This window comes from Xenopus laevis, chromosome 2S (assembly GCF_017654675.1).
Source record: "Xenopus laevis strain J_2021 chromosome 2S, Xenopus_laevis_v10.1, whole genome shotgun sequence".
Taxonomy (NCBI): Eukaryota; Metazoa; Chordata; class Amphibia; order Anura; family Pipidae; genus Xenopus; species Xenopus laevis.
The window spans coordinates 33,351,276-33,371,631 of record NC_054374.1 but is presented as its reverse complement, the minus strand read 5'-3'; the positions used below and the strand labels follow the sequence as shown (position 1 = coordinate 33,371,631).

At 45.6% G+C, this 20,356-nt stretch overlaps 1 protein-coding gene across 4 annotated transcripts; it reads right to left on the bottom strand.

Annotated features, from left to right (window-relative positions):
• Positions 1-2,860: 2,860 nt before the first annotated feature.
• Positions 2,861-9,887, bottom strand: LOC121400458. Of its 4 annotated transcripts, XM_041583595.1 has the most exons (4): positions 8,088-9,887; positions 5,466-5,603; positions 3,829-4,505; positions 2,861-3,152 (listed from the first exon to the last, which is right to left on the bottom strand). In XM_041583595.1, the coding sequence occupies exons 1-3, from the start codon at positions 8,269-8,271 to the stop codon at positions 3,853-3,855; spliced, it is 975 nt and encodes a 324-aa protein (XP_041439529.1). In that variant the 5' UTR covers positions 8,272-9,887; the 3' UTR covers positions 2,861-3,152; positions 3,829-3,852. The 4 variants fall into 4 exon arrangements, 3 of the variants coding, with proteins under 3 accessions (XP_041439529.1, XP_041439528.1, XP_041439527.1); XM_041583594.1 differs by having other exon boundaries at positions 2,861-4,505; XR_005965753.1 differs by lacking the exon at positions 5,466-5,603 and having other exon boundaries at positions 2,861-4,505.
• Positions 9,888-20,356: the final 10,469 nt, after the last annotated feature.

Here is a 20,356-nt window from a genome sequence, read left to right as displayed (position 1 = left end):
CAATCCGTCAAATTATCGTGAGTTTAGTGGGCACTGAACGATCGTGCATCTAACAATATTTCGTCCAACATCCGTCATAAAATTGATTGGTCATGCTAGAAGATTTTCATTGTTCACAGTGAAATCTATCCATTCTGGGCTACCATCAGAATTCATGAGGCCCCTTACAACAACATTTTCTGCGCCCCTATACAATTAAAAAAAAAACATTGGTGGCCAGAGACCCGTAAAAGTAAAAAAAAATTGGTGGCCAGAGACCCGTAAAAGTTAAAAAAAACATTGGTGGCCAGAGACCCCTAAAAGTAAAAAAAACATTTGTGGCCAGAGCCCCCTAAAAGTAAAAAAAACATTTGTGGCCAGAGCCCCCTAAAAGTAAAAAAAAAAAAACATTGGTGGCCAGAGACCCGTACAAGTGAAAAAAAACTTTGGTGTCCAGGTGCCCCCCCCCCAAAGTTAAAAGAAATATTGTTGGCCAGAGCCCCCCTAAAAGTAAAAAAAAAATTGCCAAACAGGACTAGTCCCTGAATCACTCACATTGAAAACTTTTAGTTTTTAGTAACTTGCCTTTAATCATCTATATTGTGCCACTGTCCATAATACAGTCTCACTTTACTGCCTAAATATGTTGCCACCAGAGGGCAGTACAATACCACACATCAAATCAGGACAAGTCAAGTGTAATATCTGGGGGGGGGGTTTCAGCTGGAAATTTACTGTATTTACAATATTAGGTGCTTCTTAGTACTTAGTCTTATGAATAGAATGTTCTTGGGTTCTTTCACACTTTGGCCACATGGGTCTGGCTTTAGAACGTGCTTGTTTTTTGGAAAACCATGTCCTCCCTAGCCCTGTATTTGGACTCTCATCACTTACCTTTATGAACTGTACAGTAAAACTGCTGTACAGTGTGTGACTCTGTTTGTGTGTATATATGCAGGGCCGCCATCAGAAATCGCAGGGCCCCATATGAAAAAATTTCCTGGCCTTGCGCCCACCACAAGCCCCACCTGCAGGTCCACCCTCCCCACCCCACAGGTCCACCACATGCTAAACAAAAAAAAACATTTGTGGCTATGGTTCCCACATGTTAATTAGAAAATATTGGTGGTCAGGGCCCCCCATTGAAAAAAACATTTGTGGTCAGGGCCCCCCATTAAAAAATATTGGTGGCTAGGACCCCACATGGGGAAAAAAATTGGTGGCCAGGCCCCCCCCCACACATTATAAGAAAATTGGTGGCCAGGGCCCCCCTTAAACGTCCATGTAAAAAAACTTGCACCCCCAGAAGTTTAAAAAAAATTGGTGCCCATGGCCCCACCACACATCAGGGACCACAAAGGGTTACCTTTAGGGGGGACCTGCCATGTTACACTTACTTCATTAGTGTGGCCCACCTGCTGTTCAATGAGCTGCCAACTACAGAAGGGAGGAGGGGAGCACAGGTGGCTGGATCTTCTTCCAGTGACAACATTTTCTTCCAACTGTCCCGTTTTTTTGCAGGACAGTCCTGATTTTGACAGCTCAACCCCCAGTCCTGAATTGTTACCGAAATGTCCCGGACTTTCTCTTTGATCTCCTGCACTGAACAGCCAGAAAAAGATACAAAGATACGTATTTTAATGAGGCTTTTCGCTCTGATACTACTTAAAAGGTTTCACATTAGGGATGCACTGAATCCACTATTTTGGATTCGCCGGAACCCGAATACTTTGCAAAAGATTCGGCCGAATACCGAACCAAATCCGAATCCTAATTTGCTTATGCAAACTATTGTTTCCCCCAAACCAGGTGCAGGCTCTTTTAGCCCATACCTCTGGTGGAGGAAATGATTTTTTGATGATAGGTGTCCTTTAAATCACTTTCTACAATACACATTAGATGGTGTAACAATCTGGTTGTTTATTAGGAGACTGAAGCACGTAAATGAGAAACGTTGGCTGAATCTTGTTAGGGTTGGACAGACCAGTCTGTTAAAAACTGAAACAAATACTCCCCAAAGGAACATGCCTACAGTGACCCCTGGGAAGGTTTTTAGAAATAGTCGCTGTGTAGTGCAGTTCTACGCAATCCTGTGAGCTGCACGCATGGGTTTCCTGCTCTTAGGTTTCCAGAACAGTCCAAAGCTAAACATAATAAAAAAATTGTCTTGTTTCTGTTTCTATTGCATTCAGTGTTGATCTCTGTGCCCAGGGTTGGACTGTTCCAGCGGAACACAGGGAAATAACTTGGTGATCAAGGCAAAAGTGAAGTATAAGGTGCGTACACGGGGGTGCAAAATCGCAGGCGTCACGTCGGATGTGATGGAATCAAGGTAAGTAATGGCAGTGTCGGATCATGTCGCATTGTTGATGCGACGCGACACGACTGTCGGATGCAGATGCAGCGTCTGCATCCGACAGTCGTGTCGCATCGCATCAACAATGTGACACGATGCGACAATTGAATTACTTACCTTATTTCTGTCGCATCTGACATGATGCCTGCGCTTTTACACAGCGCGTCGGATCGCTGCGAAATCGCCCGTGTAGTCCTGCCCTAATACATGGCTTCTTTTTCCAAGAGAATAAATGCACGACTGGGTTTTATATTTTCTGGTGAATTTTCTTTTTCTTGCAAACGGCACCAGTACTCTCGTCAACATTTTTTGGAATCATATAGATTGGAATAATCTGAAACATGCTGCATGCGAGTGAGCCTATTTTGTAGTAATGTAACAGCTTAGCAAAATGTTACAAGAGATCCTCCACCCAAATACTGATTTTTACATGACAGAGGCAAGGTCGGTACCTGTATCAGCCCTTACCAGCTAACCAACAACCCCCCTTCCTCCAGTCCCCCTTTAATAAAATACAACAAATCATTTTTTGGATGAAAAGGCCGCAGAACAATTTTATTATAACAAGTAGTATTGTAGTACAAAACACACTACTATAAATGATAACATATTAACATAGCATACGATCACAATAGTATTTGTATAACAAACAGTAAACCTGAATACCTACGTATTGTAGTAGAACTTTATAACTGCACAACGCAACAGCGCTGCCAGCTGCCATAGTAGCCTGTAACCCATCTGCTACCCAACCAAATGCTATTCGTGTGGTGTTTTGTTACCCCTGAGGTGACAGGCCTTCCAGCTACCCATTAACCCTGCAACTCCCGTGCTCACACACCTATTGGTTCCTGGACTCCATGATCCCGCCGTATCCTTATCCAATCAAATATCTATAGGGGAGGGTGGGTGGGAGTTTTCCTTTGCTGCTACAAAATGGAGTGGGGGGCGGCAACCTCAGTCCCCCCCCTTTTATCCTGCCCTACGTCACTTTTGCCCGCTCCTTTAGCTACCCAATCCCCTACAAACAACTAGGAGGGGCTTCTCCACCTCTAGCTCTGTCATGCCCCTGCTTCCCTAGGCTGTGCCCTGTGTCATTGGGTTACTTGACAGAGGCAAGGTCGGTACCTGTATCAGCCCTTACCAGCTAACCAACAACCCCCCTTCCTCCAGTCCCCCTTTAATAAAATACAACAAATCATTTTTTGGATGAAAAGGCCGCAGAACAATTTTATTATAACAAGTAGTATTGTAGTACAAAACACACTACTATAAATGATAACATATTAACATAGCATACGATCACAATAGTATTTGTATAACAAACAGTAAACCTGAATACCTACGTATTGTAGTAGAACTTTATAACTGCACAACGCAACAGCGCTGCCAGCTGCCATAGTAGCCTGTAACCCATCTGCTACCCAACCAAATGCTATTCGTGTGGTGTTTTGTTACCCCTGAGGTGACAGGCCTTCCAGCTACCCATTAACCCTGCAACTCCCGTGCTCACACACCTATTGGTTCCTGGACTCCATGATCCCGCCACCCGCGCGTGCACTTGACACCTTAAGAGCACCGCGCACCGCCAAACAAAACTCCAGGGCCCTTTCAATCCCTTCTGCGATGGCCAAAGTAAAGAGAGCCATACCAATATCGGAGAGGTGTACCCCATCTGTGGAAAAGCAACTCTTTGTTTTGTTTTCTAGATCCCTATGTCTGACAACTATGCCACCCGACTTACGTATAAAGATTGAGAGTAATTTATTCACCTTCCCCCTGCTCCTGTCTATGGCTGGTATGTCCCGTGCAAACCTCCATACCAACCGGGGGGTTATCTCTGACCACACTAATATTATGCCGGGGAACAGTGACCGAATTCTATCAACATCCTGCTTCATCATGATGACTAGATCCCTTTGTGCAACCAAGCCCAGGTCATTCCCCCCAACGTGTATTACCAGTATATCCGGACGCTGTTCCACCTTGGCCAACCTGACTAGGGTAGGCCATACTCCTGACCATCTTAGACCAGGAAAACCAAACCATTTGACTGATATGCGGTCCTCCGGAAAGCCCAGCTGCAATGCGGTCCCTTGGAGAACTGCGGCTCTCCTTCTGGCCCGACTGATGAACGAATGTCCCAACAACCATACCATGTTTTTGCCACCTGAAAACACAACAAAATAACCATGAGTGACATGAACAGAAAACCCAACAAATGTTTTTTTTTTTTTTTTTTTTTATATAGTGTCTTGATTCGACTTGCTCTGTGTAAAACCATGTAGAGCCTCCTAGACCAGCAAGCCTGGCCGTATATAGCTGAGGAAACGTTTGGACTCCCATCTCCCAATTTTCATGACCATCCGCTCTCCTAAACCGAGACCGGCTGCTTCAGTCGCTGCCCCTATGCGAAATGAATGTGTCCCAAACTCTTTTGGGTTAACTCCAACACTGTCCAAAGATTTTTTTAAGATGTTATTAAACTGAAAACGGGTCAATGGCATCCCATCCTCATGCTGCAGAAAAACTTTGCCACACACTCCTCGCAAATGTAAAAAACGACTGACACAGCCAACTGGGCAGGTTGCCCCACCATCAACTTTGAACAACACAATATCCTTCCCTTTTCCCAATGAATCCGTTTTGGACTGCCTCAAACGGATTGTGATTTTATCTTGAAACACTTTGACATCCTGGAGCAACAAGCCACCTTGTGAGGTTTTGCTTTTACTGACCAACTCGCCTACCCTGAAGGCTCCGAAGAATGCCAGTGCAAAAGCTGCCCTAAACAATTGCACCTCATAACCTGAATAACAGCATTGATCCAAGACTCCCTGGAGCCGTGTCAGCAGTTGAAATGATATGGGCCGTCGTGTATCTTTGGAGTGTCTACTTTTTCTAACCCCTTTTAGCGCTTGCCTGATGATGAACTCTTTTGTCAGGTCCTCCTCGCCTCGCAGTTTGAACTGGAACGCCAGTCCTGCCATGCGCTTATCAATAAAAGCTGCTGACTTACCCTGCTCTGTGAGCCAGACCACATACCAAATGAGACCAGCGCGCCTATCCTCCCTGGTAGTAAAACCGCCAGCCCAGCCAGTCAGTTGATTCCATTCCTCCCACGCCTTACCATAAGCAGTCCATGTTGCCTTGGCTAAGGAAACCTTTACAAGCTCCAGCAGTCTACGCTCGCCAGCTGCCAAAGCTGCTGAGGAAATTGGCATGGCCGCGGTGCTGCTTCCGGCGCTGCCTCCCGAAAACGCTCCCACTGAAAGCGAGACAGTGCATCAGCGATGACATTCTTTTTTCCTGGTATGTGCACTGCTCTACAATGTACATTTAACTGAAGGCACCGGAGGACCAGTGTCCGTAATAATCTCAGAACTGGGGGTGATGATGCGGACCAACTATTGATGGCCTGAACTACTGTCATATTATCCGAATGAAAAACGATCCTACAGTCTCTTAATATGTGTTCCCACACGTACATAGCCACTACAATTGGGAACAGTTCCAAAAACGCTATGTTGGAGCCTAGTTCAGACTCCCTCCACTCACATGGCCATGGCGCGGCGCACCATTGTCCCGCCAGGTAAGCTCCAAAACCAAAACCCCCCGCTGCGTCTGTAAAAAGTTGCATGTCCTGTGCTGACTTCTCCTTGGCCTGAAAAAGTACTGTCCCATTAAAATCTCTCAGGAAGTGTCCCCATACTGCTAGGTCTGCCTTAACCTCCTTATTAACATGTATATGATGATGTGGGGCCCGAGCCCCAACTGTAGCTAAAGACAACCTCCTGCAGAAGACTCTGCCCACTGGAATAATCCTGCAGGCGAAATTCAATTTACCAAGCAGTGATTGAATCTGCCTCAAAGTAGCCCGATTTGCCCGTTTCATTGACTCTACTGCCTGTTGTAGTTCAATAACTTTGTTAGTTGGGAGCCTGCATTCCCCTGCTACCGAATCAATTTGAATTCCCAGGAACTGAATGGATGTAGTGGGTCCCTCTGTCTTATCCCTAGCTAGGGGTACCCCAAATGCCTTTGTTATTTCCTGTAATGTCTGCAAGAGGTGAAAGCACATATCACTGTTGGCTGGGCCGATGCATAGAAAGTCATCCAAATAATGCACAACGGAGTAACAGCTTGCCGTGGACTTGACAACCCACTCCAGAAAAGAACTAAACATTTCAAAATAGGCACAGGAGATAGAGCATCCCATTGGCAGACAGAGATCTACGAAAAAGGCCCCATCAAGCCAACAACCCAGTAAGTGGTGACAATCCGGGTGTATAGGTAGCAATCGGAAAGCCGACTCAATGTCGGCTTTTGCCATAAGGGCTCCCCATCCTGCTCTCTGTACCAATTTTACTGCTTGATCGAATGATGTGTATGACACAGAGCTTAGGTCTTTGTCAATGTCATCATTAACTGAGCTACCCTTGGGATGTGACAGATGATGGATCAGCCGGAATTTACCCGGCTCCTTTTTTGGTACCACACCCAAGGGTGAAATTCTCAAGTTGTGCAGGGGCAGGCTAGAAAAGGGGCCCGCCATCCTGCCCAACTCAATTTCTTTAAACAATTTTTGGTGGATTATCTCTGGAAATTGTTCTGCGGACTTGAGATTCCGCGGGGCCCCCGAGACCTCTCTGTCCTTGAATGGTATCCTGAATCCCTCCCGAAAACCCTGTTCAATGGCCTCTGCGTCCCCTCTCTTACCGTAGCGGTTTAGCCAAGGCAGCATCACGTCTAACTTCACTGGTGTCTTGCCCTTTGGTAGCCTCAACCTGCTTTCCTGATGCCTTTCCCCGCTTGAAACACCTGCTATATGAGTGTGAGCCCCCACAACCGGAGCACTCATGCTTGAACCTGCATGAATTCCCCCACTTGCATTGGCTATCATTAAACTGCCAGCAGTATCCAAATTTGATCGGGGCCGAGGTGCCAGCTTGCTGTGCCCCGGCCCCCCTCTGAAAGGGAGATGATTTTTGCGCCATCATAAGTTTGAGCCAGAGGGTAATGTCCATCTGGTCCCATCTCATGGTTGGGTTGGCCGCTAGCCTTTGGCGAAATTGTTCGTCGTAGCGCCACCATGCCAACCCACCATAAACCCGGAAGGCCTCCCAGATACCATCTACGTAACAAAAAAGAGCTGAGCATTTTTCAGGAGCTTTTTCCCCGATAATGCTGGCTAGGATACAAAAGGCTCGGAGCCAGTTACCAAATGTTTTGGGGAGCTTTCTATATCTTTTTTGTTTCTCTTCTTCTTCTTTTTTACTATCTTTTTTGTCGTCCTCTTTTAGCTCGATAATCTCCTCCAGTGGAAGGAGGGAGAAAATCTCTACAAACTCTCCTTTCCATATCTTTTCCTTGACCTCCGCCTTAATATGCACCCCCAGTGGGCCTGCGAACGATAGGTACGCATTCTGCCGGGCTGTATCGGGGATCCCGTGTGCTATGGCATCTCTTTCCGATTCTCTCTCTTTTTTACCTTCCTCTGTCTCATTCAATGCCACAACTGACCCCTTTGCTGGTATCCCTGTGGCCACCATTTCTATTGTGTTCGTACTGACCTCCACCCCTGCCTGACCCACAGTTGGACCGGCTGACTCTTCCCTTGTGTGCAGTGGTGCCCATGCCCTAGCTGGCCCGCCTGAGTTACCCTTTTCCCAGCTTGACAAAATCTGCTGAATGCTGTGCAATAGTGACTCAGTACCCTGATTGTGTGACTTGTGCGGTACACTTTGCTCACCTCCAGGCCCACTGGCCGTGGCTGCGCCCTGGGCCGTCAAGCTGCTCGACATCCTGTTGCTCCTGGGGGGATGTTGCTTTTGAACCGTGTCTGGTTGAACTCTGTCATGGCTGGTGGACCGCCTCCTCCGTGTCCCATCCTTGGACGTTACGCTCCTTGCTCGCGATGCTTCCCTTTCAGACATTCTTGGGCTGTTCCTGCAAGAAAAATGACAGCAAGAGTGCCCCTCCCTGTGCGAGTAACTCCTAGAGGGAGACCTACTACTGCGTTCCCACCTACTGACTCGAGCTGCCTGCGAGCATGCTTGAGCCGTGACGTCCCTCCTGCTGCTCCTGACAGAGCTATGGCTATGCTCCCGCCGTACTCTCCTGCTATTATCCCTGCTTCTTGAACGGCTTCTATTACGGGGAGCCGGTGACCTTTCCCTTGTGGGGTGATGGGATCCCTGCCTTGTCTGGACACCCTTACAGTGCTTCTACGTGCGGAAGTTGGGTCCTGACGCCAACCTCGCCTCCCTGTTGGCGTGCCCACCCTACGTTCTCCTGACTCCCGGTGGTGTATCTGAGCTGTGATTACTCTGCCACCCTGTGCCTGGCCAGCCGTTGACATGGATGCCGGCCTCCCTGGCCTGGTAAAATCATTTTTCCTGACTGGTGGTGAAGTCCTTGGCCGAACAGGGCTTAGCCGACGCCTTGCTGATGTGCTAGGGCTGGGAGTGGAACAGGCCTGGGAGGGGTTAGAATGTGTGGGGGAACATGGAATGGACTGCTCCCCCCGTTCTATGTCCATGAGAACTGATGCTCTGGGGCTGCTGTCTATATCAGCTGTGGCTGCTCCTGGAAGAGGGGAGGGGGAAAGCTCTCCATGCTGCTCATCCCTTAATGCTGTTGCTGCAGCCGTTTTTGGAGTGTGCTTCTCCCCCCTCCTCCCCCCTGCCGTGTGTTGGGGGCTGTCCCATCCCTCTACAATTCCTGTGCCCGTGATGGTTAATGAATGAGGGGAGGAGGAGAGCCCTACTCTCTGATCTTCCCTTGCTGCTGCTGTGTGCGGAGCGGGCTCCTTCCCCCTCCCCCCTCCCTCCACCGCAGAAGCTGCGTGCGGTGAGAGGGCGCATACACGCCTGATGGATGGGCCTGAACTTGTTGCTGGAGGAGAGGAGGGGGAGACAGCCCTTTGCCTGTCTGCCGTAACTAATGCAGACGCTGCTGCCGGAGGAGCAGGCTTTCTACCCCTCCTTCCTCTCACTGCTGCCTGCGTCACGTGATCTGCCGGCTCAGTTACTTGCCTGCTTCCTGGGCCCCTGCGACGCGTGTTAGCTGCCGTCGGCTTCCTCTTGGCAGCAGGTACCGTGGATCGGAGCGTCAGTCCTCCCCTGCTTGGGCTTGCACTGATCCTCCTGGCTCGACTCCGCAATCCTCCAGTGCCCTGGGGGCTTAGCCGTGCTGGGGGTCTTGTTCGACGGGTTGGGCGGGTGGCTGGTCGTGCGGGTTCACCTCTCCCCAGAAGATCCTGCAGCTGCTGCTGTAGCCATCCTGGATCCTGCTGAGAAGCTGCGTCTCGGAATCTCCTGACCAGATCAGCCAGCTCCTGGTTCACCTCCATGGTAAGCAGAGTTTTCCTTTGCTGCTACAAAATGGAGTGGGGGGCGGCAACCTCAGTCCCCCCCCTTTTATCCTGCCCTACGTCACTTTTGCCCGCTCCTTTAGCTACCCAATCCCCTACAAACAACTAGGAGGGGCTTCTCCACCTCTAGCTCTGTCATGCCCCTGCTTCCCTAGGCTGTGCCCTGTGTCATTGGGTTACTTGATGAAAGAAAATGTAATATAAGAACTTTCCAATATACATTCATTGCACCTTTTCTATTGGTGTTCTTGTAAATGTAATTGTGTTCAGCTGTCCTGTTCGCTACTACGGACTCTTAAAACAATGCAACTGGAATCAAACCTGGAAACTCAGACCTTGCAACATTGCTTAAGGAGTCCGAACCAGCAGTGCAGAAATTGTAAACAGCAAGGCAGATACTGTTGGTAAAACCTTTACAATTAACTTTAAAAAACATTGAACATTCAAAATGAATGTATATTGCTTAGAATGATATTTTTCTTTACTATGCAAAAACTGTTTTTGTATGGAGTCCATAATTATCCTAAATATATTCCAGCAAGGCCCGGATTTCCTGGGTGAGCGCCCCTAGGCCTAGTGCCCGCCTGCCCTTCCCTCCTCCCCTCGTGCACACACCAGAGTACTAGGGAGCTCTGTGTCCCCAGTGTTCCCCAGAAAGCAGCTGGGTGGCATGCCGCCCCTAATATTTGGCCACCTTGGTCCGGGCATTTGTGGCCTTGAAACAAATCTGGGCCAGATTTCACCCCCATCCTGCAGGTTAACCATGATTCTTGCAGCAAACCAAGTCATGCATTTTCTTGACCCATGATGCTGTGCTGAACAAGGTACAAATGCCACTGTTACAAGAACGACAACTTTTCTGCAATGTTTTGAAAAGCGCTAGAATCCAACCATTAAAGCTCTGGTACTCTCAGGTGTACTTTACTTCCTGCCAGGATGCTATTTGTAAAAAACTTTTAAAAAAATCAAATAGTATGCTGTCTCCCCCTTCTACCCCCCACTTTCAAGTGAGGAAGCGACAGAGGTGTTGCTTTACAGACAAAGGGAGTGCCCCAAGTGGAACCCACCTGTCACCAGTCATACCTCTTAAACTGGAAGGCCTGCTTTATTTGTCAGGCTTGTTTGTAAATCTGATAAGTTCCAGTTGGAGCATTTATCATCCCTTATGCATAGCAGCAATTGTTATTTATTATTATTATCCAGACTGTTTGTAGAAAACTATGTCAGTTTCTAAACATGTACGTTCCTTACCACTGACTTCTACATACCTCATTGCAGTGTATAACGGCAATAATTGTGCCTTAACTGTGGTATAGACACAACAGAACTTTTATATATATAATGTATGCACATAGGGATCTCTCTCTCCCGTCATTTACCTGATGCACCTCATAAATATTTTGTTTCACACTTTTTTGCCATACAAATTAGTCCAAATGAGTCCAATATACAAACACTTATAGATTTTATATAAGTCTTTATTATTTATTATAAATAAAGAATTTAATGAAAACCAATTCATGAAAAAAAAAAAGATCATTCTGGTAGTTTAGGGAATTTGAAATTGTATTTTTAGTTCACATAATTCCTATTTATTATAAAGCTTATCCAGAGGAAGGCGAAAAAACCCTCTGAGGCAGTGTCCATTGTGCCTCAAAAGGGGAAAAAATTCCTTCCTGACTCCAATAGGCAGTCGGACTAGTCCCTGGATCGCTAATGTAATGGTGCCTATATTCTAATGCTTAGGGCTTAGCTGGATACTATTGAAAATGCTGCAGTAAAGAGAATTTAAGTTTGGTGTGTTATAGATTGTAGTGTAAGGGATACATTTTGGGGCTGGTGGAAAGGGCTATATGTAAAGGTCCATTAAATGGACCAGTGGTGAAGGCCAGAGAGCGCTGCCAATGTTAAGGCTGCAGTCAGAGGCCGATAGAGTGGGCTATTGTTAAAGTAAAGGTCAATAGAAGGGACAGTGGTTAGGGCCACAGACAATGCCTGATGTTAAGAGCCAATGGCATGGGCTAGAGGTAAAGGCTGATAATGTGGGCCAGTGTTGAGGCCGGTGGTGAGGGCCAGAGATAGCAGCCAATGTTAAGGGCTAGAGGTAAAGGCCGATGGAATGGGCTAGTGTTGGTGCCGGTGGTGAGGGCCAGAGATAGCAGCCGATGTTAAGGGCTAGAGGTAAAGGCCAATGGAATGGGCTAGTGTTGGGGCCGGTGGTGAGGGCCAGAGACAGCAGCCGATGTTAAGGGCTAGAGTAAAAGGCCAATAGAGTGGCCAGTTTTTGGGCCGGTGGAGTGGGCTAGAGACAATAGCCGATGTTAAGGGCTAGGGTGAAGGCCGATGGAATGGGCCAGTGTTGGGGCCAGTGGAGTGGGCTAGAGACAGTAGCCGGTGTTATGGGCTAGAAGTAAAGGCCGATGGAATGGGCTAGTGTTGGGGCCGGTGGTGAGGGCCAGAGACAGCAGCCGATGTTAAGGGCTAGAGGTGAAGGCCGATGGAATGGGCCAGTGTTTGGGCCGGTGGAGTGGGCTAGAGACAGTAGCCGATGTTATGGGCTAGAAGTAAAGGCCGATGGAATGGGCAAGTGTTGGGGCCGGTGGAGTGGGCTAGAGACAGTAGCCGATGTTATGGGCTAGAGATTAAGGCCGATGGAATGGCCAGTGTTGGGGCCGGTGGTGAGGGCCAGAGACAGCAGCCGATGTTAAGGGCTAGAGGTGAAGGCTGATGGAATGGGTAAGTGTTTGGGCCGTTGGAGTGGGCTAGGGACAGTAGCCGATGTTATGGGCTAGAGATAAAGGCCGATGGAATGGGCCAGTGTTTGGGCCGTTGGAGTGGGCTAGAGACAATAGCCGATGTTAAGGGCTAGGGTGAAGGCCGATGGAATGGGCCAGTGTTGGGGCCAGTGGAGTGGGCTAGAGACAGTAGCCGGTGTTATGGGCTAGAAGTAAAGGCCGATGGAATGGGCTAGTGTTGGGGCCGGTGGTGAGGGCCAGAGACAGCAGCCGATGTTAAGGGCTAGAGGTGAAGGCCGATGGAATGGGCCAGTGCTTGGGCCGGTGGAGTGGGCTAGAGACAGTAGCCGATGTTATGGGCTAGAAGTAAAGACCGATGGAATGGGCAAGTGTTGGGGCCGGTGGAGTGGGCTAGAGACAGTAGCCGATGTTATGGGCTAGAGATTAAGGCCGATGGAATGGCCAGTGTTGGGGCCGGTGGTGAGGGCCAGAGACAGCAGCCGATGTTAAGGGCTAGAGGTGAAGGCCGATGGAATGGGCCAGTGTTTGGGCCGTTGGAGTGGGCTAGAGACAGTAGCCGATGTTATGGGCTAGAGATAAAGGCCGATGGAATGGGCCAGTGTTTGGGCCGTTGGAGTGGGCTAGAGACAGTAGCTGATGTTAAGGGCTAGAAATAAGGGCCGATGGAATGGGCCAGTGTTGGGGCTGGTGGTGAGGGCCAGAGACAGCAGCCGATGTTAAGGGCTAGAGGTAAAGGCCGATGGAATGGGCTAGTGTTTGGGCCGTTGGAGTGGGCTAGAGACAGTAGCCGATGTTATGGGCTAGAAGTAAAGGCAAGTGATGGAAAAGGCCGATGTAATGGGCCAGAGACAGTAGCCATTGGAAAAGGCTAGAGGCAGATTGAAAGAACAAGTGTTAGTAACAACGAAGAGTCAAAAATAAGCGTTAGGGAAAAGTGACAAAGGCCAGAGACTGAAGATGTTAAAGGCCACTGATAGAGCCAAAGGACGATGGTTACTGCAGGTGTGATGGAAAAGGCCAAGGGGTGTTGACGACATCAAGAGGCAGGTTATGATAAACTGGGACTAAGACTGAAACTGGCGGAGGGGGCCAAGGGGTGTTGATGACATCAAGAGGAAGGTTATGAGAAATTGGGACTATGACTGGAACTGGCGGAGGTCTAATAACAGGACCAAGAAAAGGATGGAGATTATAAGGAACTGATGGAAAAGCCGTTGGTAGAAGCCGACATGAGGCCAATATGTTAAGGGCCAATTATAGATCCAAAGGACGATGGTTACTGCAGGTGTGATGGAAAAGGCCAAGGGGTGTTGACAACATCAAGAGGCAGGTTATGAGAAATTGGGACTATGACTGGAACTGGCGGAGGTCTAATAACAGGACCAAGGAAAGGATGGAGATTATAAGGAACTGATGGAAAAGGCTGTTGGTAGAAGCCGACATGAGGCCAATATGCAGTGTAAGGCTGGATGGAGAAGCCAAAAGGACCAAATGGAGACGGATGGTATGGAGAGTTGATGGCCATTGGTTGGGCCTGAGAATGGCAGAGATTACTGGATGTCCAACAATGGCTTGGGTGCTCCAACTCGGATGACGGCGTGAGGCATTCTGAAGACTCCAAGAATGACAGCGGCTCTTCAATTGTTTTGTCGAAATCCACCGATGGCACCTGCAGTAAAGCAAAATATTTAGCTTATTTTTCAGTCACAATAAAAATAACTTCATAATACTGAACATCTGCTGACGTTGCAGTGAAATTAATATTACAGTAACAAATGTAACGTAAACTGGACACCACTAGTAATTACTCTAATACAAAATATTAAAGGACAAGGAAAGGCAAAAAAATAAAATCCCATTTTTACTTTCTTTAATGAAAAAAGAAACCTATCTCCAATATACTTTAATTAAAAAATATGTACAGTTTTTATAAGAAACCTGACTGTATGCAGTGAAATTCTCCCTTCATTTACTGCTGTGGATAGGAATTGTCAGACAGTCCCCAACTGCTGAGCATGGAAACAATCATACTTGTGAACAGCAGTTGGAGCCCCCGCCTTACTTCTCAGCCATGCAGAATTCAAGCAGCTTTGTTTATGACGATCCCTAAGCAGCCCAGACCATACTGAGCATGTGCAGGGTCAGGGTTAGACAAAGTTACAAGATGACAGCCCCCTGTAGCCGACTTTAAAAGCATAAATCATTTGTTTGATTAGGCTTTGTGGTGCAGTAAGTTCATGTTTATGTTTAGGTATACAAAAACAGCATTTCTTAGCCTTCTATTTTTAGAATTTCCTTGTCCTTTAAATGTCTCAATCAATAAAATCAATAAATACTGCATTTCTTATTATTGGAGCAGGATAACTGAGTTTTTCAAAGGGTCAATTCTAGCCTAGCCTAGCCCTGTCCATATTATCTGCTTGTACAGATCTATAGTATGGAAAGAAGATATTTTTACCCATTTACTAGTTTTAGTTAAAGGTGCACCCTCCTTGTGGAATTGTATTATTCCGTAATTGAAATGTTTGGTGTTTCTGGAATTTTTTTTCTCTATTAAAGCTGGGAGATACTAGAAGGACATTTGAGCCTCTAGATAAGAAGTTACTTGAAACCTTAGAGAATTTTGAGAATGCTAGCGGTGATTGTCATTGAGAGGATGCTTTTGAGTGCCCCAGTGAATAAACCAGAGTTGGGAGGGTAATGGCCGAATAACAGGCTTATCTCTGCCACCTGCTGCCTCCCAACATTTCTGGGGCTTTCCTATAATTCCAGGCTTGTTAGGGACAATTGGCCCTAACTGATTCTGACAAACAGTTCCCAGATGTTCATCACTTACTTTGCCACATGAACCAATCCCAAGCAATGCGGGGATCTGACACGTGCAGACTGCAACATGGAGAGGAACTTCTTCTTGGTGGGGCCTCTTCTGCTCACTTCCTGCTTCTAGAGAAAAAGGCAGACATATAAAAAGAATTAAAGTTGTTATTGGAAAACAACAGAAAACCACGGGGAAAATGTTTCCTTTGTGCATATTGGCATTTATTTAATATGAGATGTACTTAGCTTTCCACATAAGTACATATTACAAAATCTATACTGGTTAGCTTATGAGAGATAATTTGATAGAAGTATATCATTTATCAGTAAGCATATAAATATAAGTGTGTACGTGTATATAAATCTATATAAAATAGATAATAGATATTTATCTATAAATAAATAGAATAAAAGAATGGAGCTGCAGGCCAAGTGCTAAACTCCACTAACTCCAAAGTCACTTCTAATATCTTTAAAAATGTTAGTACAGGTATGTAATCCGTTATCCGGAAACCCATTATCCAATTCAGAAGAAAAGATTTATCTGGAACCCCTCAGGTCCCATTCTGGATAACAGGTCCCATACCTGTACAGGGTACATAATACAGGCATGGAATCCATTATTAGAAACCCATTATCCAGAAAGCTCTAAATTATGGGAAAGCTATCCCTTATAGACTTATAGAAATATATTGATAATGGCTTGAGTCCAGAGGACCTCTTGTATTTGTCTATATGTATTTTGTGGTCACAGCCTCATTGCACCCCTGCTTAATGGATTAAAAATTAGTGGTGAGCACAACTTTCCCTTTTTTTTGGTAAGAAAGAGCAGTGAAAGGGAGGGCAGTGAAACTATATGACTACCAGATATGGGACCTGTTATACAGAACGCTCAGGACCTGGGGTTTTTCCAGATATGGATCTTTCTGTAATTAGAAATGGGAAATGTTCAATATATTATTTTATGGTTTGAAGTCTTTGACTAGAAAAAAAGCCACACAGCAACCAAAGCAATGTGTTGAGATGGTTCAGTATCCCTGTAAGTAAGTTTAATACACAACAGAAGTCAGTTGGAAACACTGCAGACAGGCAGCTATAGATACAAACTGACATACATATTGACAGAGAAACTTGTAGGACCAAAGATTGAAAGACATCTAGTTAGATTGATAGACAGACCAGACAATTTTAGGCCGATCTATACATTTTCTTTAAATAGGTTTAGCCCCCCCCAGGCTTTCATTAAAATCCATATTACAAACTGTGCTGTTTACCCATAAATACATAATAGCAAGCATCCCCAGCTTAATTTAAAATGACTTGTTTTTAATTACCCTCTGTTTTGGGTTCCTCATCTTTTCGGGTCTTTTTCTTCCTTCTTTCTTTCTTCTTTTCTTTCTTCATATTATCCTCCTCCTTGATCTCGTCACTGCACTGATGTTCACCTTTTTCTTCCTTTTTCTCCCACTTTCCTTTTCAGCGCTGAATGTCCATCTTTCTCTTCACCGTGATGGTATCCCCCTTGTCCTTTTCCATCTCTGCCTTTGTAGGCAGCAAAAAGTTGATGATTTTCTACTCCTTATTGGAGGAGTACTCTTCTCCATCGCTGGAGGCATTTATCTCCCATAATTGGGGAATTCATTTCCACAAGGAAAAAAAAACGCAAGATGCACGCTGGTCTGAGTCAAACCATGTACTGAGACCAACTGTCATAACTGTACAAGACTGAGCTGTGACCAACTGTAACAACTATACGGTCACATGTGCAACCATGTATCAGGCGCAAGTCTGATATAAATCATCAGCATCAACAAGAAATAAAATTATTAATGGCGATTATCTTTCTGTGTTTTTCCTGTGGGGGGTTCAGGAAGATGTAGTTAAATATTGCCTTAGCTGCCATTCAGCTTTAAAACATATATTAAAACATATATTAATTGGCTGGGGCTTAAAAGTTCCCTGCTTTCTCATTAGAGCTCCTGAGTTAAGGGTAAGTACAACATGGTCTTACTACTCAGCAGGACCGCCATCAGAAATCGCAGGGCCCATACGACAAAAATTCCTGGCCCCCTGGGCTGCGCCCACCGCAAGCCCCACCTACAGGTCCGCCCTCCCACCACACAGTAAAAAAAACAAAAAAACATATTGGTGGCTAGGGTTCCCACATGTTAATAAAAAATAAAAAGATATTGGTGGTCAGGGCCCCCCTAAAAAACATTTGTGGCCAGGCCCCCCCATTAAAAAATAGATACTATGTAATAATAAAAATTAAATTTTTCACTAAAGGGAGTGCTGGTTTGGAAACTATTGGTGTATATAAATTACATGCACCCCTTCCTATTCTATATTGCCTTGGAGTGCGAATACTTCATTGGAGAATTATATATATATAAAATATATATTATATATCTATATATATAGCAGGAAGAAAGCTTGCACTCTCAGGTCTTAGCAGAAAAAAAAGTGTTTATTTAGAAAACAAAAATCGACTAACGTTTTGGCAAACACTGAAGCCTTTATCAAAGACCTGAGAGTGCGAGCTTTCTTCTGCTTATACCGAAAATTTGGCTTATTGCACCCAGGCATTTTTTGACTGCTATACGAGTTGTCGAGTTTTTAGACTGCTTTATATATATAATATTATATATTATATATATATATTATATATATATATATATACACACTAATAAATATAGAGATTTAGTGCCTTTATCAGCCTTTTATACCCAGTGCTGTATTAAGGCGTGGTGGTGAAGACAGGGGTGCTGCACCAATGAGGCTGAGTTGAGAAACTCCTCAGGCAGCACCCCACTAGTTACCAGGGGCAGCAAAGATGCAGCTCCTGGTAACTTTAAGAGCTTTTACATAGTACACCAGTAAAAGTACCCCCTACAGTAAATAAGCATATTAGAAGTCACTGAGGAGTTCTGTGACCATATAAAGGCACAAGGCTGAGGCTGAGTTATACAGGGAACTCTGAGTATCATCATGTATTATAAGGAATAATGTACCCCTACTGTAAATGATAAGGATATTAGAAGTCACTGAGGGTTGTTCTATGACCATATAAGGCACAAGGCTGCAGGCTGAGTTATACAGGAACTCTGAGTATCCGGTGTATTATAAGGGATAATGTACCCTACTGTAAATGTAAGGATATTAGAAGTCACTGATGATTTCTGTGACATATAAAGGCACAGGCTGCAGGCTGAGTTATACAGGGAACTCGAGTATCACTCATGTATTATGAGACAATGTACCCCTACTGTAAATGATAAGGATATCTATATATACATATATAAGATGCGTGTGTATAAGTAAAAAAGAGCACGCATATATGTGTGGCTGCGTCAATATTTTTGCTGGGGCTGCTATTTAGTTCCTGTCTGGCCCTGGCCAGGGCCCCCCCTCCACACATTATAAGAAAATTGGTGGCCAGGGCCCTTAAACGTCCATGCCTTCCCGAAGTCAGCAGCTCTCAGAAAGATGGGGGCACGGCTAATCAAGTAAGTCTGGCGTGGCCGGGGCCCCCTACAACTCTCCCCCTGATGGCGCCCTGTATATATTCATTCTCATGCTCTTTGCTCCCATATAGTTCAGACCCTTGTAATTAATTACAGGTCCTTTCAGACTTTCAGTTCTCCATAAATATACTGCACTGTACTGTTACTTTATTTCCCTAGGGGAAAATGCTCATTGTATAAGGAGAATAGGAGTTACAAGGGTTTCATGCATAATAAAACAGTACAAGCAAGTATTTTTATTTAAGCAGCTTCCAATTACTTAATATCCTTTGCATTGGGATTCCATTATTTCATATAATATATCTTTTTTTTTTAAGTTTTTATTTAAATTTAAACATAATACAATTAGAAGAGTAAAGGTTAAGTAAAGTAAAGATGAGAGAGAGGGGGGGCAAGGTACAAAATAACATATCCATTACATTATATTAATATACTTTAAAGAGTTGTGTCTGATCAGAAGGAATCTGGAAGTTACCGTTCTTATAATGATAGAATAAAGGGAAGTTGTTTTTTTTAACACACTGGGCAGTTACTGTATTCCTTGTATCCTCTACAGGAAAATACCACATTGTATAATGAGAATAGGGGTTTATGAGAGCTTCTATGACCATATAAAGGGAGGCTTAAAGGCAAGTACTTTTATTTAGGCCAGGAATGCCCATATAAATTAAGCTGGCCACAAAGATGAAGTCGTACAAAACAAAAGTTCTTCTGAATTCCGGACCGTGTGTGGATCGTCCCGAGATTTTTTCGTACTGTGGAGATTGGTCGTTTAGTCAATCAGTCAGGTTAAAGCTTTCTGTCAGCTAACGATAAAATGTATTGCGACAGTGGGCGACTGTCACTCTGCTATTTGTCATCATAATTTCGTCTGATTGCTGTCACGGCCAGTATATTGTCTGTTTGTACTTTTATTATTTTATTTAATCTGAATCGTTAGTGTAGGTCGGAAGAGTGCGACAATCGATCCTTCATCAGATACAAGACTAAAATCTGCACGTCTTTAACCTTATGTTAGCATTGGGATTATTTCATATAATACACATCTGTGATAAAAATGAAGTTTATTTCACTGTTCTTATTTACTGAAAGCAGTTGTTTAGATGAGCCGTAGCAGGCTATTGTTAGGCTAGAGGCTGGATACAGAGAGAGCTGATTGAGGCCTGCTGAAAAGGAAAAGGAGCAGAGCTGATCAGTACAGGTCGGACTGGGGCACACCGGGCTGCTGTAGCAGGGGCCCCCCTCCAGGTCATTGCCGAGCCGTCCCCACCTCCGTTCCCCTGTCGAGCAGGGCCCCTACACATGCGCACACGTTGTAATTGCTACGACTGCCAATAAAGGGAATCGGGCATGGAGATCCAACTGGTTGATTTCTGCAGGGATTGGATATTGCCCCCCCTCCTCTTGTGGGCCCCGCCGGCTCAGTCCGGCCCTGTTGCTATCAGCCGCCAACACACGACAGCCCTCACCACATTCCTGAAGTTCAGACGTGCGCTACTTAATGCTGCGGCACATGCGCACGGATGAGATTGCATCACGCCAGGAAGTG